At 40.1% G+C, this 27,656-nt stretch overlaps 1 protein-coding gene across 1 annotated transcript in view; it reads left to right on the top strand.

Moving 5' to 3' along the window:
• Nucleotides 1-7,765: 7,765 nt before the first annotated feature.
• The window catches only part of HMCN1 (hemicentin 1), a 551,217-nt gene continuing 531,326 nt past the window's right edge, over nucleotides 7,766-27,656 (top strand). The window contains exon 1 of the mRNA XM_064276506.1: nucleotides 7,766-8,295. Within this exon, the coding sequence (XP_064132576.1) occupies nucleotides 8,028-8,295 (268 nt within the window). The 5' untranslated portion in view covers nucleotides 7,766-8,027. The remainder of the gene's footprint in view (nucleotides 8,296-27,656) is intronic.

The following is a 27,656-nucleotide window of genomic DNA, read 5'->3' as shown; positions in this document are numbered from 1 at the left end:
TGGATTCAAATTGCTGACCTTTTGGTTAGCAGGCATAGCTCTTAACCACTACACCACCAGGGTTTCCAAAGACTCATAGTGAACCTATAGGACAGAGTAGTAACCACTATGCCACCAGGGTTTCAAATTTTGGATTAGGCCAGTTTATCGGATGCCTCATATTCACCACTTGAGATCCTTTTAACCTCACCTGACTTAGCACCCAAGCTCCAGCCAGCTTTGCAGAGGTGCAACCTGACAGTATCTTGCCTCAGGCATCTCCTTTGTGGATCTTGCCTCTGTTGTGGGCTTGTCTGTTGATGCCTTGGAGCAGGATGCTAATGAAACCAGCTCAGCACCCATGTATGTGGGACCCATGAGTGTGGGATTGTTTAAGTCCCATGGGATAACCTTTGACCAATGGGCATGGGAGCCAATGGGTAGGTAGTTTCCTCTTTGCCTCACCCACTCTCATCTTCCCTCCAACAACAGTATACAGATACCTTATATAAGGTTCTTCAGACAGCTCCACTGTATTGGGTAACCAATAGATTATAGCAGAGGTCAGCTTGATAATGCACCCTTACACTGGCTCTGCCTTTGTTCATGCTTCATTCCCCCACTCTTGTGCCTGAACCCTGGGATCACACCCCAGGCATTCAGCTCAGGCTCTGCTTTCTGGGGAACCTGGGCTAAGACCATTGGAGAATGTTACAACTAAAATGAATGTTCAGAATGATCTGCTTGTGAGTGACAGAACTGAAAAAATTGTTGGCTAAAGTAAAACTATATTTACAGACCGGTATTCCTTCCAACCTTACAGAGGCTGTTTTTAATAACAAAAGCAGGAAAAGGGCTAGAATGTATAGTTATTCCCAAGCAAAACTGTGGCTTAAGTGTCATTGTCCGTTGTGTCCATGTCTCCCTACCCCCTTCATATGCCCTCCTCCCTTCCTATCTCAGTCACTTTCTCCCAATTCACATTCTTGTGGTTCTTGGTGGCCTGCTGTCAAAATCTTCCTTCAGGGACTCAATTATTCTAAAGTATAAACAAGATTTCTGTCCTAGGGATTACGTTTTCCCAAGAGATCTGCATTTCAGCAGAGGTCAAACATTATTGAAAATAAATGAGAGAGCACATGTTGGTCGTGCCCATGTCTCGAGTCATGTAATCACCTATTACATGACACTGTAGCAGACAGAGGCATATGAGGTTATGGAAAATATATATAATCTACATATATACACACTAAGTAAAAATACCATTGAGTTGATTCTGACTCATAACAATCCTATAAGACAGGGTAGAACTGTCCCATAGGGTTTCCAAGGAGCAGCTGGTGGATTTGAACTGCCGACCTTTGGTTAGCAGCTACGCTCCTAACCAGTGTGCCACCAGGGCTCCAAAAAAAAAAAAAAAAAAAAAACTTTAGTGGCATTAATTTTTTTTTTTTTTTAGGTTACCCATCTTGCCCTACCTCAATGCCCTGTGCACATTAAACACATTCCTAGTTGCTACCACCCCTTAGATTTCAGGATAGTAGTGAAGCTCCAAAAGACCTTCTATAAACAAAGAGCCTCTCTAGTTATCTATCTCCTTCAATGCCTTGTGTCCCCAGTGCGTATGCACATGGTACAACTTTTCAAAGCTGTATCCTGAAACAAACATAATGACAAAAATAATGCTTAGCTTTCACTGAGTTCTTACTGCATTACCAGGTACTACGCTAAATGCATTAAAAGCATTACTTTCTTTACCCTTTAGATAAAGGACAACGATTTCAGAGAGATGGGGAACAAATGAGGCATATCCTACAAAATTTTCAGGTAATGAAAATGGTATATGGAGAAGCTAGGTGGAGCCTAGCAGACTGCTGAGGTAAAGCGAAGGAGCGCAAAGCCCAGGGAGCCCAACGCAGCTAGAGTTTGCAGGAGAGAATACCAGAGTGAATTATGTAGAGGGAACTCCAGAGATCTGAAGAGGGTTTCCCTCGAGTATTCAGTTGAGCACTGATCAGCACATGCGTGTGAGAAAACTATCCAAGGCACAGGAAAGAACCACTTGAAAGGATTAAAGGTAACAGTACTTGGTGCTCAAACAGGGCTAAGAATAGTGCCTCCAGACTGGAAAACCTCATGAATCACAAGATATTGAGTAAAATACACAGATGGATCTTTTCTCAGTAATGGGGAATAATTAGCCCTAGTCTGAGCACTGCTTTGGTCTTACCTAGTAAATTTGAAAAACAAAAAAACAAATCCTCAAAGAATTAAACTGTTTCCCAATAACTTAACTCTGTCCCAGAACAAAGCTGATAATATGTATAGATAGGTCAACAGATAGCTATTGTCAAGTCGACTCCGACTCATGGCAACCTACGTACAACAAAACAAAATATTGCCTGGCCCTGTATCATTCTCATGATCACTGGCATGTTCAAGTCCATCGTTGTGGCTGTTTTGCCAGTTCATCTCACCAAGGGTCTCCCTTGCCCTAGCTGGGCCTCTGCTTCACCAAATATTATACCCTTGTCCAGCCATTGATCTCTCCTGATGACTTGTTCAAAATAAGTGAGTCAGACAATGTTCTGTTGTGATCCACAGGATTTTCACTGGCAAATTTTTGGAAGTAGATTTCCATGACTTTATCCTTAGTCTTAAAAAATATTTGGTACCAAAAAAGTAAAATTCAGAATGTCTGACATCCAGTCAAAGATTCCCAGGCATGAAGAGAAGTAAGAAAATATGACCCATAACGAAAAAAACTGATCAACTGAAACTGATCTAGAACTAATACAGAATTTAGAATTAGCAAAGATATTAAACTAGTTATCATAACTATAGTCTATTTATTCATACACTTAAAAAGATAAATGGAAGATGTAAAAAAATGAAAATTGATCTTTTCAATATCAAAACTACAATGTCTGAAGTGAAAAATACATTGAGTAGGAGCAACAGCAAATTAGTCTTTGGAGAGAAGAGATAAGTGAATTTGAAGAAATAGTGATGGGTGCTATAAAAAATGAAACACAGTGAGAAAAGAAAATAATAACTAAAAAAATGAATAAAGCATTGCTGATCTGTGAAACAACTCTAACTGGCCTCATATTTGTATAATTGGTGTCTCCAAAGGAAAGGGAACTGGAGAAAGAAAAAATATTTGACGAAATAACGGCCAAAAAAACCCCCAAATTTGGTGAAAACTCGCAGATCCGAGAATCTCAACAACCCCCAAGGGCAAGAAACAGGAGGGAAACTACACTAAGGCACAACATAAAGAAATTGCTCAAAATGGCGATAAAAATTAAAATACTCTAAAAGCATCCAGAGAAGAAAGACATGGTACATATACACAAAACCAAACCAAACTCATTGCTAATGAGTCTATTCTAACTCACAGCGACCCTATAGGACAGGGTAGAACTGCCCCATGGGGTTTCCAAGGAGTGGGTGGTGGATTCGAGCTGCTGACCGTTTGGTTAGCAGCCATAGCTGACCATAGCTCTTAACCACTGTGCCACTAGGAACAAATATAAAGGTGATATTGGAAACAGCTTGTTGGAAACAGTTCAAGTAAAAAGACAGTGGAGTAGCATCTTTAAAGTACTGAAATTAAAAAATAAGGTCAACCTAGAATTCTGTGTCTGTCTTGGAAGAAGTATAGCTACAATGCTTCTTAGAAGCAAGGATGGTGAGACTTTGTTTCGCTTACTTTGGACATTTTATCAGAAGAAACCAGTCCCTGGAGAAGGACATTATGCAAAGGGTCGGCAAAAAAGAGGAAGACCCTCAACAAGGCTGTGCAACAATGGGCTCAAACATGGCAATGATTGCAAGGATGGTGCAGGATTGGGCAATATTTCCTTCTGTTATACATAAGGTAGCTATGAGTTGGAATCGACTCGATGGCATCTAACAACAACAACAACAGAATTCTGCACTCAGCAAAAATATCTTTCAAAAACAAAGGTGAAAGGAAATTTTTTCAAACATACAATAGCTGTAAGAATTTGTCACCAGTAGACCTGCACTGCAGGAAATGTTAAGGCAAGCCCTTTAGGGAGAATGAAAATGTATCAGATGAAAATCTGAATCTACACAAAGAATGAACAACAACAGAAATGATGACTACATGAGTAAACATGTTAATATTTTTTTTTCATTTGAATCACTTCGAAAGATAATTTACTATTTAAACAAAAAATAACACCAATGTAGTATGAAGTTTAAAATACAGTATGTATAAAACGGATAACAATAATAGCAAAAAGGTTGGAAGGGCAGAAACGGAAGTATAGTTCTTATACCATGCATGAAGTGATGGAGGCTGTGATTAGGGATACTATGAACCTTAAACCCAAACCAAATCCACTGCTGTTAAGTGGATTCCAACTCATGGTGATCTCCTATGTTCCTGAGTGGAACTGCTCCGTAGGGTTTTCTTGGCTGCAACATTTATGGGAGCAGATCACCAGCCTTTCTTCTGTGCTGCTGCTGGGTGGGTTCAAACCACCAACCTTTAGGTTAGTAGCTAAATGCAAACCACTTGCACCACCAAGAGTCCTTATAAACTCTAAAACAATCACTAAAATAACAAAGAAGTTTAACTAATCAACAAAATAAAGATTAAATGAATCATAAAAAAATCCAGTTATTCCAAAAGAAGTCAGGGGAAAAAAAAAAAAAAAAGGGAGAAAGAGAACAAAGAACAGATGGCACAAATAGAAACCAAATAGCAAGATGATAGATTTAAATCCAACTGTATCAATAATCCCACTGAATATTAATTGTCTAAATGCCTGAGTTGAAAGACAGAGTCTGTCAGATTAGATAAAAAAGCATGACCCAACTGTATGGTGACTACAAGAAACACACTTTAAATATGAAGATACAAGTAGGCTAAAAGTGAAAGGGTAGAAAATGATATTTCATGCTAAACCAAAAGAAATCTGGAGTTACTATATCACTATCAGACAACATATATTCCAGAGCAAAAAATATTACCAGGAATGATGAAGGTGTCAAATAATCCGAAAACATAATAATCCTGAATATTTACACATTTAATAACAGAGCTTCAAAATGCATGAACAAAATATTATAGAACCCCAAGGAGAAATGGACAAATTCACATTTATAGTCAGAGATTTCAATACCATTCTCTCAATAACTGACAGAATACCCATTGCCGTCAAATCTATTTTGACTCATAGCAAGCCTATGGGATAGAGTAGAACCACCCCACAGCGTTTCCAAGGAGCACCTGGTGGATTTGAACTGTTGACCTTTTGGTGAGCAGCCATAGTTCACTGTAGCTCTCAACCACTATGCCACCAGGGCTCTTAACTGATAGAAGAAGTAGGGGGAAATCAGTAAAGATATAGAAAATTCAAACAACACTATCAAACAATCTGTTGCAAAAGGCCTTGAAGTGTTAAAAAGCAAATATGTCACTTTGAGGACTAAGGCGCTCCTGACCCGAGCTATGATATCTTCAATGGCCTTATATGCATTTGAAAGCTGGACCAAATAAGAAAGACCAAAGAAGAACTGATGGCTTTGCATTACGGTGTTGGCGAAGAATATTGAGTATACCATGGACTGCCAGAAGAATGAACAAGTCCGTCTTGGAAGAAGTACGGCCAGAGTGCTCCTTAGAAGCAAGAATGTTAAGGCTTTGTCTCATGTACTTTGGACATGTTATCAGGAGGGACCAGTCCCTGGAAAAGGACATCGTGCTTGGTACGGTAGAGAGTCAGCAAAAAAGAGGAAGACCCTCAATTAGATGGATTGACACAGTGGCTGCTGGACTGGCGCTGTTTCATTCTGCTGTACAAAAGGTCACAATGAGTCAGAAATGACTTGATGGCACCTAACAACAACAACAGCTACAATCAAACAACTTGACCTAATTGACATTTATAGAGGATTTCACCCAACAACATTCTTTTCAGGATCATTTAATCCTTATTAGGCAGCTACTACTATTATCCCTATTTTACAGATGAATAAATGAAGTTGCAAAGAAGTTACATAACTTGCTGAATTTTTTTACTAAGCGTCATTGCTGGGCTTTGTACCCAGGTTCTCTTAATCACTAGACTCTACAGACTCCCTTGAGCACCTGGAATAGCTCAGGTCTCAGTGAAAGCTCTATGACTTAGAATGAAATTCCTTTTAAATAAACAAAGGAATAGACTACTCAAACAGGATTCTCTAAACACTCCTTGGAAAGAAAGTTATGTTCCCCCTTTGTGCTCATATTCCCACTCAATTCAAACAGCCTGCCTGCTTCCTTTAAGTGACATGACTTATAGGTATCATAAACTCAGGTCCCACAGCCGCTGCGACTGAAAGTGAAGACAGTTGCCAACAATATAAGGCTCATGGGAGCTAGCTCTTCCTCAGGCTGTGTCTGTGTCAGATGGGTGGTCTAATATACATTCTGAACATGAATCAAGATATCTTTGTTTTCCCGTCTTTAAATGCCCGGATCCAGGGAACAACTCTTTTTCCAGGAAGGAAATATATTTTTATTAAAATGAAGCGAAGAATCCTTAACTTATAGTTGACTTTCTTTGCCTGCCTCTTATCTCTATTATTAATACTATAATTTATATAGTAATTACAGCACGGAAAAACTTTGTAATGTTTTCCAGGGTGAGGTTTCCTTACTTATTGGCAAGAAAATGCCATAGAGGGGAACACCTTTTTTATGGGCCTTTGGCTGTGACTTGCCACAGGGCTGTCCGTGGCAGGAAAGGTGAAATGGGGGATATTCTGCCTCATTGTGCTGAAGGGAGGGTTCAAACTGCTCAGCAAACAGGAATCTTGCTAATAAAATTTAAAGAAAATTCAGTTTTCCCTTTAATATGAATTCACAAATTCATTACCATGAACATTATTAATGTTATTATGAATTCTCATCTTTTTTCCCATTTTCATCGCTGTTTTTCTTAGTCTTTTTCAACTCCTTATCCTTTCAGCTGGGCTTCCATCCTGTATTCGCATCCAGCTTCCTTCTCTTCTGTCATCTTTCCCTATTACAATCAGTGACTCCCCAGTTCCTGCTGTCTCTCATTTCCCTCAAACAGCCCTTTCCTTTTCCTCTGGCTCCTTGCACATCCAGCTCTCTCCTCCCTCCCTTTCCCTCAGCTTCACAATCCCTGAGGAGATCAAAGACAGTGCGGCTGCGGCCCAGCCCAGAGAAATTTCCAGCTCCCCCTCCTGGCTGGGCTGAGTTGTGGGCTGTGGGACCGAGGCTGGGCTGCGGCGTCCTGGCTTCTGGGGGGGCATTATGGAAGAGGCGTCTGAAGCAGCGTTGTACACATCAGAAAAAGAAAATTCCCTTTGTGCTAGTTTGTGTGGTGTCCCTCAGTCTGGGTCTTCGCCACACATTCTTGAAAGGCATTGTTTACACTAGGGTTTTGTAAGTTAGAAAGAGTGCCGGGTGGAGTGCAGCCGACACTGTGAGCGCTTTGCGGGTACAGAATTGACCCTAAAAACAGTGGAGAAAGGAGTTATCCTCAAGGGAGGGGGGGTCTAGAGCAAAGGAAGGGGGATTGCAGCTGGCCAATCAGGAGGCGAGGCCGAGCCAGGACTCCCCTCCTTGCTCCTGAGCTGCAGCAGCGGAAAGTTGGGAGCCCCAGTCGCTACCCAGCCCGGAGCGCGGCGGCAGCGGCGGCGGCGGCGGCGGCGGCAGCGGCGGCGAGGGCAGCCCGACTCCGGCCGCAGGGCTCACGGCTGCCCCCGGGGCATGGACGCGGCGCCTGTCTCACACCCTCCGACGCGCCACCCAGCGCCCGCGGGCGGAGAGCAGTCCAGAGGCTCCGGAGGAAGCAGCGTCTAGACAAAAGCTGCCGCATCTCTGCTCCGCGCAGCCCCAAGAGGAGTTGGTGCTTGGACACATCTGATTCCCAGCTCCAGACTTTGTTGCTAGTTCAAAGAAATTTCAAGAGTCTAATTAATGAGTTGCTCCGAGAGGAAACCCTCTGCCTATTGTTGAGGAGGGCTAAGCACAGTTCTTAGGCGCCCAGGGGGGAAAAATGATTTCCTGGGAAACTGTCCACACGGTATTCCTGTTTTCTCTTCTTTATTCTTCCCTAGCTCAAGATGCAAGCCCCCAGTCGGAGGGCAGGGCTGAGGAAATTCCCGAGGGGGCCTCGACGTTAGCTTTTGTGTTTGATGTGACTGGTTCTATGTATGATGATTTAGTTCAAGTTATCGAAGGGGCTTCTAAAATTTTGGAGACGTCTTTGAAAAGACCCAAGAGACCTCTTTTCAACTTTGCCTTGGTGCCTTTCCATGATCCAGGTAAGGGAAATATTTATTCTTTGTATTTGTTATTTCTCAGGATTACATGATTTCTAATGCTATGAAATTGTTCTAGTATCAGAAAGTTTCAAAATCATTTTTTACAAAATGTGTAACCGAATACAGCTGGAACAAAGAATTGCTCTGGCATCTGGGTTTGCTCTCTGATACCTACTCAAGTTTTAGTCTTGGAGTAAGATGGCTTGTTCAGGCAGCTTGTACAGTGCCCCCCTCCCGTACGAAAACCAGAACTAAGAGTCGTAAGCAACCACATCAAAATGAGACTTAATTGATTTTTTTCAACTTAGAGCTGAAACATACTTAATTAAAAAAGGCAGACTTGGACATGGGTACTCAGCAGCAGTTCTCTAACAGCTTCACTTCCAGGTTGAAAATGCACTGTTGGGATAACTCACGTAAGAGGGGGAAAGAAAAACCTGTTGTGTGAGACACAGGGAAGCTTGTAAGTAATAACTACTAGTAGAATTGAAGGATGAAGATAAAAGAGAGAAGCCATTCATTTCCTAACTGCATCTGTTCATCTTTGCACCAAGTCATCATTAGTTAGGTTCACACATGGGTATAAACATAATGTCTGTGTCTCATCCAGCAGAAATGCATTTAGAAATGTCTGTGTGCTTTAAAGGTAGTTGAAGCAAAATGACTCTATTTCTGCCCTACAGCCATGAGTTTCAGCTACTCCACTGTAATTTGACCCTATTTACTTTTTTCAGTTTCTCTTTAAAGTGGCACCTCTGTGTGAGGCTCACAGGAGCCCTCATTGTCATCATGGAGGGCAGCCTGGCAGGGGGAGCCTGGGAGGGGGGTGGCGGGGGTGCTGTGTAACATCCACCTGAGTTTCGTTAGCAGGCGTTGCTGCTGCCCAGTTGAAGAAATAAAGCAGTGGTTTCTAAAAATTCCTCCCCCACCGTTCTCCTACATTTTTCCTGCTTTGAAATTTTCTCTGTTCTCTAGAAGGCCTTGACACAACCTCTTCACAAATGCCTGCTGTTGAGAATGTCGAATTCTTTCCTTGTGTGTTTGGCAAACATGTATGAATTCGAATTATTGCTAGGTATTAAATGTGGCAGGCTTCAGCTGTCTCAGAAAATGTCACTGGGAGAAATTTGGAGGGAAATAGAAGCTTCTGCGATTTCCATGTTCTTCAAAGGATAGAAATAACATATCCTGTTCTTTTGGGATATATATATGTATATATATACACACACTTGTATGTACATACACACACTTGTATGTACATATGCCCGCACTTATGTATATAGTATATATATATATACTTGTGAATATGTATACACACATATATATACTTATGTATGTATGTATACATTTAGTTTCTACACTAATTAAATATGGAATGTTTTTCATATTTGAATAAAGAGTTGAATGGCCATTTGCTGTGTTTACTGTTTTACCAAACACCTCATGTGTTTATGATGTTTTAATTCATTAAATGGCAATTGTGGTGCAGTTCAGGGTTCTTATTATTTCAGAGTAGCCTAAATATGTTTCTTCTATATGGATGAATCTGAAGTTGGCTTAAAAATAAAGTAAAATTGTTTTCTGTAATTAACACCACAAATTGCTTTTCTCAAAGAAAAAAAAAAATCTTGTGAAATTATGTTGCTGCAAACAGAACACAGAAATTGGCTCAAGTCATAAATGGAAACTGGACCATCATGGTATTTTGAGGTGATACGAAAGATTATTTGAGTAAATTGTATGGTCGTGTGCCCCTTCCAATTGTTACCAAATGAGAAATTTTGCACATTGCAGGAATTGACTTTCCTATAGTTTAGCAATCATAGTTCAAAGTGGGGGAAACTTGGCATGTTAATAACAGATGACTAATAGTGTTTTTTTGAGTTAAATTATATGAGAACATGATTTACTTAAATTGGTTCCACAAAATTAATTGTATGTATAGTTCAGTAAAAATATTAATTGTTTTTCCATTGTGACTCCAAATAGAGACAAGTGACCAAAGGTTTATGTTATCTAAGACTATCTTTAAAATCTTTTTGATGATGAAGAAGGAAGTAGAAGGTAAAACACTATTAACTTTAAGCTTAGTCTTCTAATTCACTCTAATAGACTGTATTATCTTTGTGTGAATCTGAGACATTCTCTCTCTCTGACTTTGTGTGTATTTGTGTGTGAAATCATTAAGAGTTTCTGATTCATTTGTAGTTCTGATTGATCATCAGGTTGGAATGATAGAAAGGGCCTTGCATGGGGATTGGCTCTTTCACTGTTTAGAGAAGTGAATTTACTTTTCTGAATTTCGGTTTCCTCAACTATAAGAGAATTGGATTTGAAAATCTGTAAGGTCAGTCTTACTGCAAACGTTTTATGACTCCATGCTTTTACCTTTTTTTTTTTTTTCATAGCCCCTGACATAAATTCCTGTGGTTGGGTGATACGACTGACACTTAAAAAAGTATGCGGGATTTAATATAATAATTATAATAGTAACCTTGAAAACTTTCAGCTTTTCAAAGCCTTTGATAACTATTATCACATTTAGCTAGATGAAATAATGGAAAAGATTTGGGGCATAGTCTAAGGCTTTTGACAAAAACCTTTGGACTTCTGCATTAGGATTTGGGGCAAGGTATACGTTTGGAGGTGAGGATTAGGATAAAAATTAAAACACACATGAAATACAGACTAGAGAAGGAAGAACATTTAAAAAAGTGGCAATGAGGTGATGAAATCATTGAGTATGTGCGTGTAGGAAATGCAGTGTCATAGGACCCACAGTGTACCCACATCAGGAGAAGGTGCGGAAGAAGATCAGGAGTCATGGGAAGTCAAGCCAACCTTTGGTTAAGAGCTTGGCTGCTAACCAAAAGCTCAGTAGTTCGAATCCACCAGCCATTCCTTGAAAACCCTTTGGGACACTTATACTCTGTCCTATAGAGAGTCGCTATGAGTCGGAATCGACTCAACAGCAGTGGATTTGGTTTGATGCTTAAGATGGGTTTTCTACTTCCATAATCACATTTAACGTAGTAATTTTTACTGTGCTTTTTACAACATTCAAAATGGATTACTGTTTTCCTCAGAACACAGTTTAGGAAGGGCTGATGGACTATGTTTGGCTATGGCCCCTTTCCTCCCTCAGTCTCTCATTTCCTCTTCTCTCTGTAAACAGGTACAAGAGATGGAAGGAAGGAGAATGGGGCAGTGTGTTTAACAGGTTGCTTTATATAAAGAAAATTTCTTTCTCCCCTTTCACAATTATGTTCCCACTTTTTTCCCAGGATATCTTATGCCAATTTTCATATACTTACTCATTCACTCTCCTACTCGCTCGCTTGCTCACTCTCTCACTCACTCACTCGCTCAGCTGCTCAATCACTCATATGTTTCAGGCATCATTTTAGGTACTGAGGATACAAAAGGTAATAGCCCCTGCCCTCATGGAGCTTACATTTTGTTAGGGGGAGCTAGGTGGTAAAGAAAATAATGAACACATACCTATAGTATATCCAATGTTGGTAATTGCTATGGAAAAAAGTAAAAAACAGGAAAAAGGCAGAGGGAGTTTGGGGTGGGTTGAAAGTGTTGAAATGTTAATTATGGTGGTCAGGGAAACCCCCAGTTGAAAAGGACAGGTTTCAACAAGGACCTAAAGGAGGTAGGGAGGGAGCAATAAGGGTATTTGCGGAAAGACTGTTGCAGTCAGAGGAACCATGAATGAAAAGCTTTCATGACAAAAGCATCCCCACATGTCCAAAGAACAGTGAAAAGACCAGTGTTGCTGGAGCACAGTGAGTGATTAGGGAGAAGTTAAGAAGTGAAGTCAGAGAAATGACGGGGCCAGACATGAAAGGGCTTGTAGACCACTGTGACTTTGACTTTTACTCTGCGTGAGATGGGAGTCACAAAAGGGTTTGGAGGAGGGCAGTGACATGATCTGATTTATGCATTCACGTGATCATTCTGACTCCTGCTTGAGAATAGTCTTAAGTGGGGCAAGGGCATAAACAGGGAGAATAGCTAGGAGACTATTGTAGTGATTCAGGCAGAGGTTGATGGTATATCTTGGGCCAAGTTTGTAGCTCTGGAAATTTTGAGAAATAGCTGGAGTCTGTGTATAGTTTGAAGATAAAACCAAAAAGGTATGCTCATGGACTGGATGTAAGGCATAAAAAAAAAACAAAACAAGGAAACAAACAAAAAAACCAGATGACGAGGTAGGTTCTGACTTATGCAAGTGTGGAATGGCCATTTACTAAGATGAAAAATGAGGGAGAAGCAGGTTTGGGGAGGGAAAATGAAGCTTTTATTTTTGCATATGTTTAAGTTTGAGCTGCCTTTTGGCATCCAAGTGGAGATAATAAGAAGGCAATTGAATATATGAGATTTGAGTTCAAGGGGTGAATTCTGGGCAAGAGGTGTAACTTAGAGATTGAAAGGCATGTATGTAGATGGTATTTAAGTCTGTGAGATTCGATGGAACCACTAACACGCTGATTATGCAGTGAGAATAGAAGGGGGTCTGAGGACCGAGCCCCAGGACAGTCCAGTGTTGAGTAGTCAGAGAGATGGGGATGAGCCAGCAGAGAAACCTGAGAAATTGAAGTCAGGGAGGCAGGAGGAGAGCATATTGTCCTAGAAGGCATGAGAAGAAAGTGTTTCAAGAAAGATGGACTCATCAGTCAATTAAGAGAAGGACTGAGAATTGGCTATTGGAGTTAGCAGTGCGGAAGTCACTTGTGGCTCAACAAGAGCAGCTTCAGTGAAAGGATGGAAGCAAAAGCCTGTTTGCACTGAATTCAAAAGAGAATGGGAGAAGAGGTTTTGGAAATCTTTGTAACTCTGTTGCTGTGTCCAACTACTGGAACAGTTGTTCCTGAGGCATCCGTAGAATCTAGTTTTGATAAATGTTTTAACTGGTATTTGATAAAATGCGAATGTAATGTAGTAGAAAGAACAGCCAGTTGGAAACAGAAGACTAGAAGCTACTTGTCATCAAAGTGAAGCATTTAACCTTGCCAGACCTCTGTTTCTCCAGCTATAAAAGTAGTGCATTGGTAGGTTATTACCAAAGTCCATGATTTTAATTATCATAATATAATTAAACGCAAATGAACTGCAAAGAGATTCAAAATAGAAGGACTTGATTCATTGGGAGAAATACCGCCATTACATGCCTCTATGTTTAAGAGCTTCATTGTAATAAAACCTATGAATCCTCAAGGATTTTCTCTGTATGGTGCAGTACTTCTTTTTTAAAAAAGTGTCTCTTAGAATATTTTTCTGAGCAATAGATAATTTACCTGAAATCATAATGTACAGAAAGATTTTTATAAGGAAAATGTTGCACATTCAGGCCCTGAAAACAGATACAAATTTATATGAACTGAACTTCACTTTGAAATGTTTTCAGCTTCAGGATGTATAGAAAAAAGACCAAGAAACTCTTCATTTCCTTTTGCCTCCATCCTACAGAGAAACAATTTTTCATAAGAAAAAGGATTGGTCTTTTAGATGCAAGAGAAATCTAACTGGAGAAAATGCACTAAAACTAAAGAGTGAGGTATTTTGATTGGACAATGATAACCTTTGTTTCCCAGAATGATAAAATATTTTAAGCTGAGAGGGTGAATCCTATATCACTGGATGTTTTCTGAGGATATGTAGAGATGTTTTGCTTTGCACAATAAAAACATTCTGCTGAAGTACAAAGATCAAATTTGGGTAAATTAAATAAATTAAATGTAGTAAGAGTATTTCCCATTTAACAGAATCCTTTATGACTCTCATCGAATGAAGTTTTCATTTTGTTTTTTGTTTGCAAGTTGTAAATCAGAATTTGTCTTTTTTATGGTTCTTTAGTTAAACGGACAGTGATTATTCTAGATGGCCTATCCTGAACTTTATAACTCTGCTTACTTATCTTTCTCCCCGACTACACATTAAGCTCCTTGGGCAGGGACTGGTGCATTCCTTTTACAGACTTGGCACACAGTAGGACTCCAGAAATGTTTCAGGCATGAATGAATGAGTTAGTGAAGAAATGTTGGAGACAGGTGGTTTCTCTGGAAATTTTAATCTTGCCTTTTTAATCTGTGACCTTACTTTTTGAAATCAAATCAACAATAAGAGTAATAAAGCTAAAAAAAACAAAACAAAACAAAACCCAGTGCCATCGAGTCGATTCCGACTCATAGCGACAACATAATAATTTTCTAATTTGGCCTTTTGAATATGAAATGGAAGAATCTTTGTGACCCAGATAAGTGCCCGAGCCTTGGGAAGTCATTGAATGTTTGTATAGCTGGTGATTTTGTGAGGGCTTTGTATACAGTCTGGAATGTCTCAGTTGTATGCTGTAAGGCAGTCTGCCCACCTCCCAATTTTGACTAGACTGCTGAAGGAACTGTCACAAGTGAGCTAATTTCCAAGGAGCGCTGTGGAAACAAAGGATCCATATTGTTTTGGTGAATCTGCTACAGGGATCCTCAACCTTCGTTTTGTATTTTCTAGTAATCCGCATGAAGATTTCCCCATTTCTGTGGAGAATAGGAAAAAATTAAAAGTGGACTTGTGTTTGCGATACCACCCTTCCTCACCTTAGTGATGTGCTCAGATTAAGTAAAATAATACACGTGAAACATTTTTTAAAAGTTCTGTAGAATGACTGGTGTTGCTCTTACTTGTTGAATGACTCAAATTTGTCAACACAAATTGAAAAATACTGGAGGGAAGCCAGTTAGCAAGGAAAATAGAAGAGCATTTATGCAATAAGACTAAAAAATTAAATAGAAAAAATTATCTACTTGTATAACTTGGCCATTAGTACACCTACAGGCAAAGGACAATCCAAACCAGATCAATTTTAGCACCATTCTAATATATGCAGTGTTTAAAAAGCATGTATCCTTTGCTACATTGTCCCCTTTAGCCCCAGGCCAGTGCTCGGTAATTGAGAAATCAACCCAAACAAAACCAAACCATTGCCCTCAAGTTGATTCCGACTCATAGCAACCCTATAGGATAGAGTAGAACTGCCCCATAGGGTTTCCAAGGAACAGCTGGTGGGTTTGAACTGCCAACCTTTTGGTTAGCAGGAGAACTCTTAACCGGGTGCCACCAGGGCTCCTGAGAAACCAACAGGGGAATCTAAAGACTGACAGATAAGCCATTATATTCATTCATTCATTCATTCATTCACTCACTGACTTCTTACTCTTTGTCAGAGACTATGCTAGGTATTCTTGGTTCAAAGACAATGAGGCACAGGTTACAAGAAGCTGACCATCTATAGGAGAAGGGCAAGAATGATGACAATGTAATATACCACGATAAATGTTATAGTGGAAAGAAGCACAGGATGCTGTGTGTGCCTTGAACAGTGCACCTGATCTCAAATTCAAGAGGGCGATGGTTTGCAAAGATTTCCTAGAAGTGTACTTTGAGAAAAGTGCAGGAGTAAAAGCAGTTTAACCAAGGCATTAAGGAGTTAGGATTTCACCCTAAGTGCTGTGGGAAACCTTGGAGGATTATAAGTTATGAGTGTCATGATTGGGTTTGCATCTCTTGAATGGATTGGAGCAAAGCAGTCCAGGGGACTCAGTTGAAATCTGAGGTCATTGCAGCAATTCAGGGGAGAAATTTTGAGATAACTAGAGGAGAGCAATTTCTGAGCTATTAAAAAGATTCAATGGGTTGGACTTGGCCCTAAGAACTTAGAAAAAAGGGAAATACAATTGTGTTCTGTAAATTAATACATGAAATTGACATAGAATGGAAGAGAAAAGATGTCCAAAGTTAGCTTTAAGGAACAGCATTATCCACAGGCCAGTAAGCCTTGATAATAAGCTCTTTATATATTGTCTAACATAAAGTAACAACCAAAAGTGTGGTGGGATCAGCAATGAAAAAGAGTCACAGAGGCAGACTTCAGCGCTGGCACAACCAAGTTCTGTCTAGGGCTCAGGGTATTTATTCATTCTATGCTACCCATTAGGAATATGTCAACTGTGGTGATGGACTGTTTATCCTTGTAAGTATATTATGATGTCATTGCATATTTAGATCATACTGTTAACTCTCCTTGTTCTGGTTACATGTTCACAAAACAGCCTTCTGATAATTTAACCTCTTGTACTTTTCTTACGGGGAGAAAATGCTCTGGTTAGGCCGACACATACATCAGGTTCAGTTATATAACTCGTATTTTGGCATTGCAGTTCTATAGATTATTCTCTTTTGTTTAGAATATTCTGACAGAGTCAAGTTAAAGTTTCTGAGTTGGTAAGTCTGAGAGCCAGAACTTGACTGATGGTGAATTTATCAAAGAAAGTGTTCCCCTATATGAATCTGTTTGGGTGGCCTGTCAGTATCCAGGTATCATTCCTCAGAACTTCCAACTGTCGGTGTTAGGATGAATATTGCCAAATAGCTGTCTGTCCACTTGAAACTTATATAGATGACAGCTAAAGCAATCGGAATACATGAGATCATCCAGGGAGAGTATGTAAACTGAGAAAAGAAAGGAGACAAGATAGAACTCCCAAGAACACAAGCATTTAAAAGACAATTAGAAGAAGAGAAGTCCATAAAGGATTCTGGAAAAGAGGTATCCAGGTAAATAGGAAGAGAAACAGGAATGAGCAGTGTTTGGGAATCTAAAAAGTTATTTGTTGTAAGCAAGAGACATGGCCAACTCTGTTCATTTATAGTTACTGAAAATAAAGAGTAGACAATATTGAGCTAAAAAAGGAGAGTTTTATTGGAGGTGTGGGACCAGAAAGCCGAAATGATGAGTAAGAAAATGGAACTAGTAAGTGCAGTATGTTTCCTTCATGAAACATAACTTAGTAGTTAATAACACAGGCTCTAGAATCCAATGCTTGGGTTGGAAACCTGGCTCTACCAGCTACTTGCTGTATGATTTTAACTTCTCTGTGCTTCATTTTCACTAAAGTAATATTATTACTTTATAAGGTTGATGTGTGGATTGACTGAAATAATAGATGCCCAAAGCTTTATATGATCCCTTGCACAAAGTAAAGTTCTTAATAAACTTTAGTTATTGGGACTTTGAATACTTGTTTTCAAGATGGGAAAGAGGAGCGAGTGGTGAATCACCGATGAGAGTCAGTACAGGAGAAGAGATTGAAAATGGCAAAGAGAATAGATAATTTATGGAACAAGGACTTGGAGGAAACAAGAGGGGATGGGATGCAAAGAATAGAGACTGGTTGTAGGCAGGTGAAGACCTCTGACCACTGTGATAGGGGAGAAGTGGGTCATAGATGGGCATGGCCATGGACAAGGTGATAGGTGGGGATGCAGGCTGTTGGGTGACTTCTTTTCTAATGAAAACCTGTCTTTTCTCTAAGAAACAGACAGGAGGGTCATTAAATGAGAGGACAGAAGAGATGAAAGGGTAAGAAGTTTTAGATCAATGGTGGAGTTTTGGAGAAAGAAGCTGATTATGGTCATGTAGAAGGATTTCCAAGATGAGTTGTGGTTCAGAAAATGAATTTGGGATGCCTAAATACTGTCTAGCTAGCTCTGTGATTTTCCCTAGAAGCCCTCAGCATCCTGGGTATAACTTCTGATGTTGACAGTTGGTTTGATCCAGGACAGGGATTTTGTTGAGCAGGTGTGACTGTAGAGATAGGATATGGTTGAGACCCAAATGGCTCACTATTTTCTCACCTTCCACCCCCCACCCCCACATTTGTTCCTTCCATTAACTAACAGGAACCCTGGTGGCACAGTGGTTAAGAGCTACCTACATCTGCTAACCAAGAAGTTGGCAGTTTGAATCTACTAGTCACTCCGTGGAAACCCTATGGGGCAGTTCTACTCTGTCCTAAAGGGTCATTACGAGTCGGAATCGACCCAAAGGCAATGGGTTTGGGTTTTGTTTTTTTTTTTTTGAGGAGCATACTGATGAGAGAGATTGAAGCGATGACAGATGATGGGGTCAAATTTCAATGTACTAGACTGACAGAGTTGGGATTTTGGGTGTGAATGACAGTATGAAAAGAAGTTGAGATTATAGTAAGAATAGCCGAAGTGATCCATCATAGGATTTCGCCTGGGTAGAGGAAGAAGTTAAACCAGGATGCAAATTGTAGGATTGAGGAGATCAAGGCACTTGAGGTTGTACAGTTGAACATGAATGTTTAAAGTAACTCAGGTAATATCAGGATTTAGAATGTCAAGAAAGACGATGAGTCTGGCATCAAATTTTTATTTAATAAGAATTATTGAGAAGTCACCAGGTGGCAGTTCACCACGATGAAGAGGCTTAGAGGGTGTCATAGATGGCATGCACCTCAAAATGGCAGGTGTTTTCTCAGGAAGGTAGAGAAGTAACGGACTGAAGGTGAATAAAACCTACCTCCTGACTCTGGTGAACGTGGGGTGGTGGAGAACGAGCAGATCCTATTGGGAATGGCTGTGGGAGAGGTGGTGTCATGAAGGGAGAACCTTGTTTCAGTTAGAGTGGGAGGTAGAAGGAGCTTCCTGTGGGATGATGGTTTATGAGGGCAAAGGGTGGTGAAAGAATAGAACAGGAGGGAGGAAACAGAGGATGAGAGTAAGAGAGAAGAATGAGTGGTTTGCACAGATGACGGTGATGTAAAACAGGGTGGAATATGCTGGTTGCAGGGTTCTAACTGAGGGTGTATTGTAAATGTGAGATACTGGTTCAGGCCCTGGGAGAGTCGGAGCCTAATGAAGTCAGCTGCTATTTCCAAGAAGAGTTGTGGTTTAGAAGATGAATTTTTAATGCCTGAACACTGTCTAACTGTGTGATTTTTTTCCTAGATGCTCTCAGCATCCTGGATGTAATTTCTGAGGTTGACCATTGGTTTGATCCAGGACAGCAATTTTGAGTGCAGTATGGGTGACAGGGACCCCTGAACAAACACCTCATCTCACATGTCTTACTGACAATGGCTTAGTATCATACTTTTATCTCTAATAGATAACAGCTACCATATTATTTTTTGTCACTGCTATAGACCTAGGTACATTAAGTCTGTTGTTGTTGTTGTTGTTAGGTGCCGTCGAGTCGGTTCCAACTCATAGCGACCCTATGCACAACAGAACGAAACACTGCCTGGTCCTGCGCCATCCTTACAATCGTTGTTAAGCTTGAGCTTATTGTTACAGCCACTGTGTCAATCAACCTCGTTGAGGGTCTTCCTCTTTTCCACTGACCCTGTACTCTGCCAAGCATGATGTCCTTCTCCAGGGACTGATCCTTCCTGACAACATGTCCAAAGTATGTAAGACGCAGTCTCGCCATCCTTGCCTCTAAGGAGCATTCTGGCTGCACTTCTTCCAAGACAGATTTGTTCGTTCTTTTGGCAGTCCATGGTATATTCAGTGTTCTTCGCCAACACCACAATTCAAAGGCGTCAACTCTTCTTCGGTCTTTCTTATTCATTGTGCAGCTTTCACATGCATATGATGTGATTGAAAATACCATGGTTTGGGTCAGGTGCACCTTAGTCTTCAGGGTGACATCTTTGCTCTTCAACACTTTGAAGAGGTCCTTTGCAGCAAATTTGCCCAATGCAATGTGTCTTTTGATTTCTTGACTGCTGCTTCCATGGCTGTTGATTGTGGATCCAAGTAAAACGAAATCCTTGACAACTTCAGTGTTTTCTCCGTCTATCATGATGTTGCTCATAGGTCCAGTTGTGAGGATTTTTGTTTTCTTTATGTTGAGGTGCAGTCCATACTGAAGGCTGTGGTCTTTGATCTTCATCAGTAAGTGCTTCAAGTCCTCTTCACTTTCAGCAAGCAAGGTTGTGTCTTCTGCATAACACAGGTTGTTAATGAGCCTTCCTCCAATCCTGATGCTCCATTCTTCTTCATGTAGTCCAGCTTCTCATATTATTTGCTCAGGGTACAGGTTGAATAGGTATGGTGAAAGAATACAACCCTGACGCACACCTTTCCTGACATTAAACCAATCAGTATGCCCCTTGTTCTGTCTGAATAACTGCCTCTTGATCTATGTAAAGGTTCCTCATGAGCTTACAATTAAGTGGTCTGGAATTCCCATTCTTCACAGTGTTATCCATAGTTTGTTATGATCCACACAGTCGAATGCCTTTGCATAGTCCATAAAACACAGGTAAACATCCTTCTGGTATTCTCTGCTTTCAGCCAGGATCCATCTGACATCAGCAATGATATCCCTGGTTCCACGTCCTCTTCTGAAACTGGCCTGAATTTCTGGCAGTTCCTTGTCAATATACTGCTACAGCTGTTTTTGAGTGATCTTCAGCAAAATTTTGCTTGCATGTGATATTAATGATATTGTTCTATAATTCCCACATTCGGTTGGATCACCTTTCTTGGGAATAGGCGTAAATATGGATCTCTTCCAGTCAGTTGGCCAGGAAGCTGTCTTCCATATTTCTTGGCATAGACGAGTGAGCACTTCCAGCGCTGCTCTGTTTGTTGCAACATCTCAATTGATACTCCATGAATTCCTGGAGCCTTGTTTTTTGCCAATGCCTTCGGAGCAGCTTGGACTTCTTCCTTCAGCACCATCGGTTCCTGACCATATGCCGCCTCTTGAAATGGTTGAATATCGACAAATTCTTTTTGGTATAATGACTCTGTGTATTCATTCCATCTTCTTTTGATGCTTCCTGCATCGTTTAATATTTTCCCCATGGAATCCTTCACTATTGCAACTCGAGGCTTGAATTTTTTCTTCAGTTCTTTCAGCTTGAGAAATGCTGAGTGTGTTCTTCCCTTTTGGTTTTCCATCTCCAGCTCTTTGCACATGTCATTATAATACTTTACTTTGTCTTCTTGAGAGGCCCTTTGAAGTCTTCTGTTCAGTTCTTTTACTCCATCAAGTCTTCCTTTTGCTTTAGCTGCTCGATGTTCAAGAGCAAGTTTCAGAGTCTCCTCTGACATCCATCTTGGTCTTTCTTTCCTGTCTTTTCAGTGACCTCTTGCTTTCTTCATGGATGATGGCCTTCATGTCATTCCACAACTCGTCTGGTCTTCGGTCACTAGTGTTCAATGCATCACATCTGTTCTTGAGATGGTCTCTAAATTCAGGTGGGATATACTCAAGGTCATATTTTGGCTCTCGTGGACTTGCTTGTGTGTTGCTGTGATGCTGGAAGCTATGCCACCGGTATTCAGATACCAGCAGGGTCACCCATGGAGGACAGGTTTCAGCTGAGCTTCCAGACTAAGACAGACTAGGAAGAAGGACCCGGCAGTCTACTTCTGAAAAGCATTAGCCAGTGAAAACCTTATGAATAGCAGCAGAATGTTGTCTGATATAGTGCTGGAAGATGAGCCCCCCCCAGGTTGGAAGGCACTCAAAAGATGACTGGGGAAGTGCTGCCTCCTCAAAGTAGAGTCAACCTTAATGACATGGATGGAGTAAAGCTTTCGGGACCTTCATTTGCTGATGTGGCATGACTCAAAATGAGAAGAAACAGCTGCAAACATCCATTAACAATCGGAACCTGGAATGTACGAAGTATGACTCTAGAAAAATTGGAAATTGTCAAAAATGAATTGGAATGCATAAACATCAATATCCTAGGCATTAGTGAGCTGAAAAATGGACTGGTATTGGCCATTTTGAATCAGACAATCATAGTCTACTATGCTGGGAGTGACAACTTGAAGAGGAATGGTGTTGCATTCATCATCAAAAAGAATGTTTCAACATCTTTCCTGAAGTACAACGCTGTCAGTGATAGGATAATATCCATACAGCTACAAGAAAGACCAGTTAATACGACTATTATTCAAATTTACCCACCAATCACTAGGGCCAAAGATGAAGAAATAGAAGATTTTTATCAGCTGCTGCAGTCTGAAATTGATCGGACATGCAATCAAGATGCATTGATAATTACTGGCAATTGGAATGCAAAAGTTGGGAACAAGGAAGAAAGATAAGTAGTTGGAAAATATGGCCTTGGTGACGGAGACAATGCCAGAGATCGAATGATATAATTTTGCAAGACCAACGACTTCTTCATAGCAAATACCTTCTTTCACCGACATAAATGGCAACTATGCACATGGACCTCACCAAATGGAACACACAGAAATCAAATTGACTACATCTGTGGAAAGAGACGATGGAGAAGCTCAATATCATCAGTCATATGAATTACGTCTTTGGTAGATATGAAGTTCTTGGGTGGTACAAAAGCTTAACGTGGTCAGCTGCTAACGGAAAGGCTGGAAGTTTGAATCCATGCAAATGTACCTTGGAAGAAAGTCTTGGTGACCTACTTTGGAAAAATCAGCCATTGAAAACGCTGTGGAGCACAGTTCTACTCTATACACGAGGCCACATGCGTTGTAGTCTACTCAATGGCAACTGTTTTTTTTTTTAAATAGTGGGTACATTGATACCTAGATTTAGAATGGCAAGGAGGACAGTGAGTTACGAGCTGAGCTAGACACGTAATATGCTTTATCTCATTTAAACCTCAAAATAACTCCAAATGGCAGATGCTATCTATATTTTACACATGAGGCAACCGAGGCTTATATTATATGCACTCTCACAAAATGTTCAAAATGTCCCGAAAATGAATAGCTTTCCAATTAGCGTGTTTGAAGTTTCCAAAAAAAAGTAAGTTACTTTTTTTTACCTTCTTTGGTTTTGATGCATGTGTGAGGTTGAGGAGATGTGTCTAAGAAGGCAGGGCGAAGGGACTACTCAGCAATTAATATTAAAACAAAACCAAAACTCTTTGCATCTTTTATTAGCTAGTTTCAGTTTATTTTGGAAATTTCTGATCAAAATTTTAAAACAGAGTTTCATTGTCTCTGAGCTCTGATACCTTTTTGAAGAGGAACATGGTTTTCAGTGGGAGCTATGGAGAGAGGAATTATTGTGTTTGGGGAGATAGTTAAGTCCTTGAAATAGTTTGAATTTAAAGACATCTGTGAATTTTACTCTTAAAGCATGAATTTTAATAAAGCTTTATTTGATTTTTCTTTTTTTGGAGATGTTGAGAGTTTTTACTTTAATTTTGAAATGGGGAGAATGATATAGGAGCGAGGGATTTTGAAAATCATGTGTGGGTTCCATAGTTTTCTGTGTTTGTATACCCCTCAGTTTCTTTTTTTTGGAAACTTCAAACACGCTAATTGGATCAGCTTTCCTATTAGCACCAAATTTCTGAGAGCTTTCCTTTCAGCATGGTTTTATAGCAGGTGGGAGGAATTCCTTGAAGTTCACAGGCACTGATTGCCACCAGAAGTGCTTTAGGCAACTCCTAACTGTTCTTGCCAAGATCTGACAGAGAGAGGCGGGTTAAATGAGGCTGGTGGGTAATGGAGAGGAGATAAAGACTTGAGAGAGATCTTATTCCCTAATATATATATATATATATATATATATATATATATATATATTTATTTATTTATAATTTTTATTGTGCTTTAAGTGAAAGTTTACAATCACACAAAAACCCATACACACCTTGCTACACACTCCCAATTACTCTCCCCCTAATGAGACAGACCACTCTCTCCCTCCACTCTCTCTTTTCGTGCCCATTTCGCCAGCTTCTAACCCCTCCACCCTCTCATCTCCCCTCCAGGCAGGATTCCCTGATATTTTTTATGAAGTAGAAGGTCAAGAGAATATTTTTTTGAAATATAAGAAAATTATTTAATTAAACAATAGAGAACAAAAGTTCTCAGAAGGCCTTGCACTATCCGGAATATCAATTTTTGAGATTCAAAGTGAAATCTGTTTTGCTTTTTTGTTTAGTTCCTTATTCCCACTTCAAAGCTCTCCACCAGAACACACAGAAAGCTTTATTTCCATTGTTTTGTATTCCCCGGAGGGTCTTCCCCGCTCTTCTTAGGTGAACGTGCTCACCAGCCCCTTGATCGGATCTTCACTTTTGCCTTGAAGTTTTCTCCTCAGCCACACCCTGTGTTGGAATGTCTCCCACGTGCCAGACCTTTTCCTTCTATGAGTAGAAGGTTTTCCAAAATTTTACCTCCTCTGAGGAGCTTTCCTGAAGTATTAGAAAAAGTCATTCTTTTTTTTTTTTTAACCTGTTTTTATTGTTATGAAAACATCCACAGCGAAACATATGCCAATTCAACCGTTTCTACATGTGTAATTCAGTGACATTGATTACATACTTCAAGCTGTGCAACCATTCTTGCTCTCCTTTTCCAAACTATTATTCTTTTTAATATTTATATTTATTGTATTTTTTTATGGACTTAATTTGTGCCTTTTATATTGTTACTGCTTTTTATACCTTTTACATTAACAAAAATTTAACAGTTGATTGGACTTACCTTGACAAAGTAGAGATTGATAGAGTTAGGCACAATGGCACAGGTTTTGAATGGGCAGATTTTAGTATCAAATAGACCTGCCTTGGAATATTAGTGAGTTACTAACTTCTCCGAGCCTTAGTTTCCTTATCATTATTGTGAGAATAACAATTGTACTTCCTGTGTACAGTTGTTGTGAGGAATAGAAAAAAAAAATCCTTGTAAAACATTTATTATGAAACCAGGCATAAAGTAAGGACTCAGTAGCATCCTATAAGGGAAATAATGCCGTAGAGACAAAACATGTAGGTCTTGGCTCTGTACCTGGGCAGGTCATTTGAGCTTTAAGGGCATCCATTTTGTTCTGTATAAAATGTGATGGTATAATCAGTGGTGAGCTGGTAAGTATTTAACAGCTGGCTGTGGGGCTGGAGGAGGGGGAGGCTCTCATTAGTAGCTTTTGCTGATTTCTGTGATACAAATATCCCCCCATGGCCAATTTTAAACTGTAACTTGATGGCAGTGGGTTTTTTTTTTTTTTTTTAATATGATGTCACTGAATTTGGAGTCAAAAAGAAATGTGTGCAACAGGTTCTCACCCATTACTTAAAATTCCTTCCAAAAAACAAATGTTTAAAGGAGATGATATTTATGAATGAACTCAGTGTAATAGTCATTCACCAAATAGTTCAATTTTGCTTGAGAAAGTCCTATAGGGAAATCAAATAAAGGGGCAGAGTAGAGTAGAATTAGTTCCATGACAGAGAAAACTGTTGTTATGTTGTTAGGTGCCATCGAGTCAGTTCCAACTCATAGCGACCCTGTATACAACAGAATGAAACACTGCCCAGTCCTGCACCATCCTCACAATCGTTATGCTTAAGCCCACTGTTGCAGCCACTGTGTGAAGCCATCTCTTTGAGGGTCTTCCTCTTTTTTGCTGACCCTCTACCTTACCAAGCATGATGTCCTTCTCCAGGGACTGATCCCTCCTGACAACATGTCCAAAGTATGTGAGACATAGTCTCGCCATCCTTGGTTCTAAGGAACTTTCTGGGTGTACTTCTCCCAAGACAGATTTGTTCATCCGTTTGGCAGTCCATGGTATATTCAGTATTCTTCTCCAACACCACAATTGAGAGGTGTTAATTCTTCTTCCGTCTTCTGTATTCATCTTCCAGCTTTCACATGCATAGGAGGTGATTGAAAACACCATGACTTGGGCCAGGCGCACCTTAGTCTTCAAGGTGACGTCTTTGCTTTTCAGCACTTTAAAGAGGCCTTTTGTAGCAGATTTGCCTAGTGCACTGGGTCTTCTGATCTCTTGACTGCTGCTTCCATGGGTGTTGCTTATGAATCCAAGTAAAATGAAATCCTTGACAACTTCAATCTTTTCCCCGTTTATCATGATGTTGCTTATTGGTCCAGTTGTGAGGATTTTTGTTTTCTTTATGTTGAGGTGTAATCCTTAATGAAGGCTGTGGTCTTTGATCTTCATCAGTAAGTGCTTCAAGTCCTCTTCACTTTCAGCAAGCAAGGTTGTGTCATCTGCATAATGTAGGTTGTTAATGAGTCTTCCTCCAATCCTGATGCCCCGTTCTTCTTCCTAGAGTTCAGCTTCTCAGATTATTTGCTCAGCATACAGATTGTATAGGTGTGGTGAAAGGATACAGCCCTGATGCACACCTTTCCTGGCTTTAAACCATGCAGTATCCCCTTGTTCTGTTCGAACAACTGCCTCTTGATCTATATACAGATTCCTCATAAGCACAATTAAGTGATCTGGAATTCCCATTCTTTGCAGTGTTATCCATAATTTGTTATGATCCACACAGTCGAATGCCTTTGCATAGTCAATAAAACACAGGTAAACATCTTTATGGTATTCTCTGCTTTCAGCCAGGATCCATCTGACATCAGCAATGATATCCCTGGTTCCACATCCTCTTGTGAATCTGGCTTCAATTTCTAGCAGTTCCCTGTTGATACACTGCTGCAGCCGCTTTTGAATGATCTTCAGCAATATTTCACTTGTGTGTGATATTAATGACGTTGTTGTTTGGGATCACCTTTCTTGGGAATAGGCATATATATAGATCTTTTCCAGTCATTTGTCCAGCTAGCTGTCTTCCAAATTTCTTGGCATAGATGAGTGAGTACTTCCAGTACTATATTTGTTTGTTGAAACATCTCAGTTGGTTTTCCCTCAATTCCTCGAGCCTTGTTTTTCGCCAGTGCAGCTTGGACTTCTTCGTTCAGTACCATTGGTTCCTGCTCATGTGGTACCTCCCGAACTGGCTGAACGTGAACCAATCCTTTTTGGTATAGTGACTCTGTGTATTTCTTCTGTCTTCTTCCGATGCTTCTTGAGTTGTTTAATATTTTCCCCATAGAATCCTTCACTATTGCAAATCAGGGCTTGAATTTTTTCTTCAGTTCTTTTAGCTTGAGAAATACAGATGGTTTTCCATCTCCAGGTCTTTGCACATGTCATTATAATACTTTGTCTTCTCGAGCTGCCCTTCAGAGTCTCTTCTGACATTCATTTGGTCTTTTCTTTCTTTCCTGTATTTTTAATGACCTCTTGCTTTCTTCATGTATGATGTCCTTGATGTCATTCCACAACTCGTCTGGTCTTCAGTCATTAGTGTTCAATGCATCAAATCTATTCTTGAGTTGGTCTCTAAATTCAGGTGGGTTATACTCAAGTTTGTACTCTGGCTCTTGTTGACTTGTTCTAATTTTCTTCAGTTTCAACTTGAACTTTCGTATGAGCAATTGATGGTCTGTTCTGCAGGCGGCCCCTGGCCTTGTTCCAACTGATGATATTGAGCTTTTCCATCATCTCTTCCCACAGATGTGTTTGATTTGATTCCCGTGTATTCCATCTGGCGAGGTCCATGTTTATAGTCGCTGTTTATACATTGGGGGGTCTTCCTCTTTTTCACTGACCCTCTACTTTACCAAGCATGATGTCCTTCTCTAGGGACTGATCCCTCCTGACATGTTTATGTTGGTGAAAAAAGTTATTTCCAATGAAGAAGTCATTGGTCTTG

This window comes from Loxodonta africana, chromosome 25, assembly GCF_030014295.1.
Source record: "Loxodonta africana isolate mLoxAfr1 chromosome 25, mLoxAfr1.hap2, whole genome shotgun sequence".
Classification (NCBI taxonomy): domain Eukaryota; kingdom Metazoa; phylum Chordata; class Mammalia; order Proboscidea; family Elephantidae; genus Loxodonta; species Loxodonta africana.
This window is presented reverse-complemented; position numbering and strand designations above follow the sequence as displayed.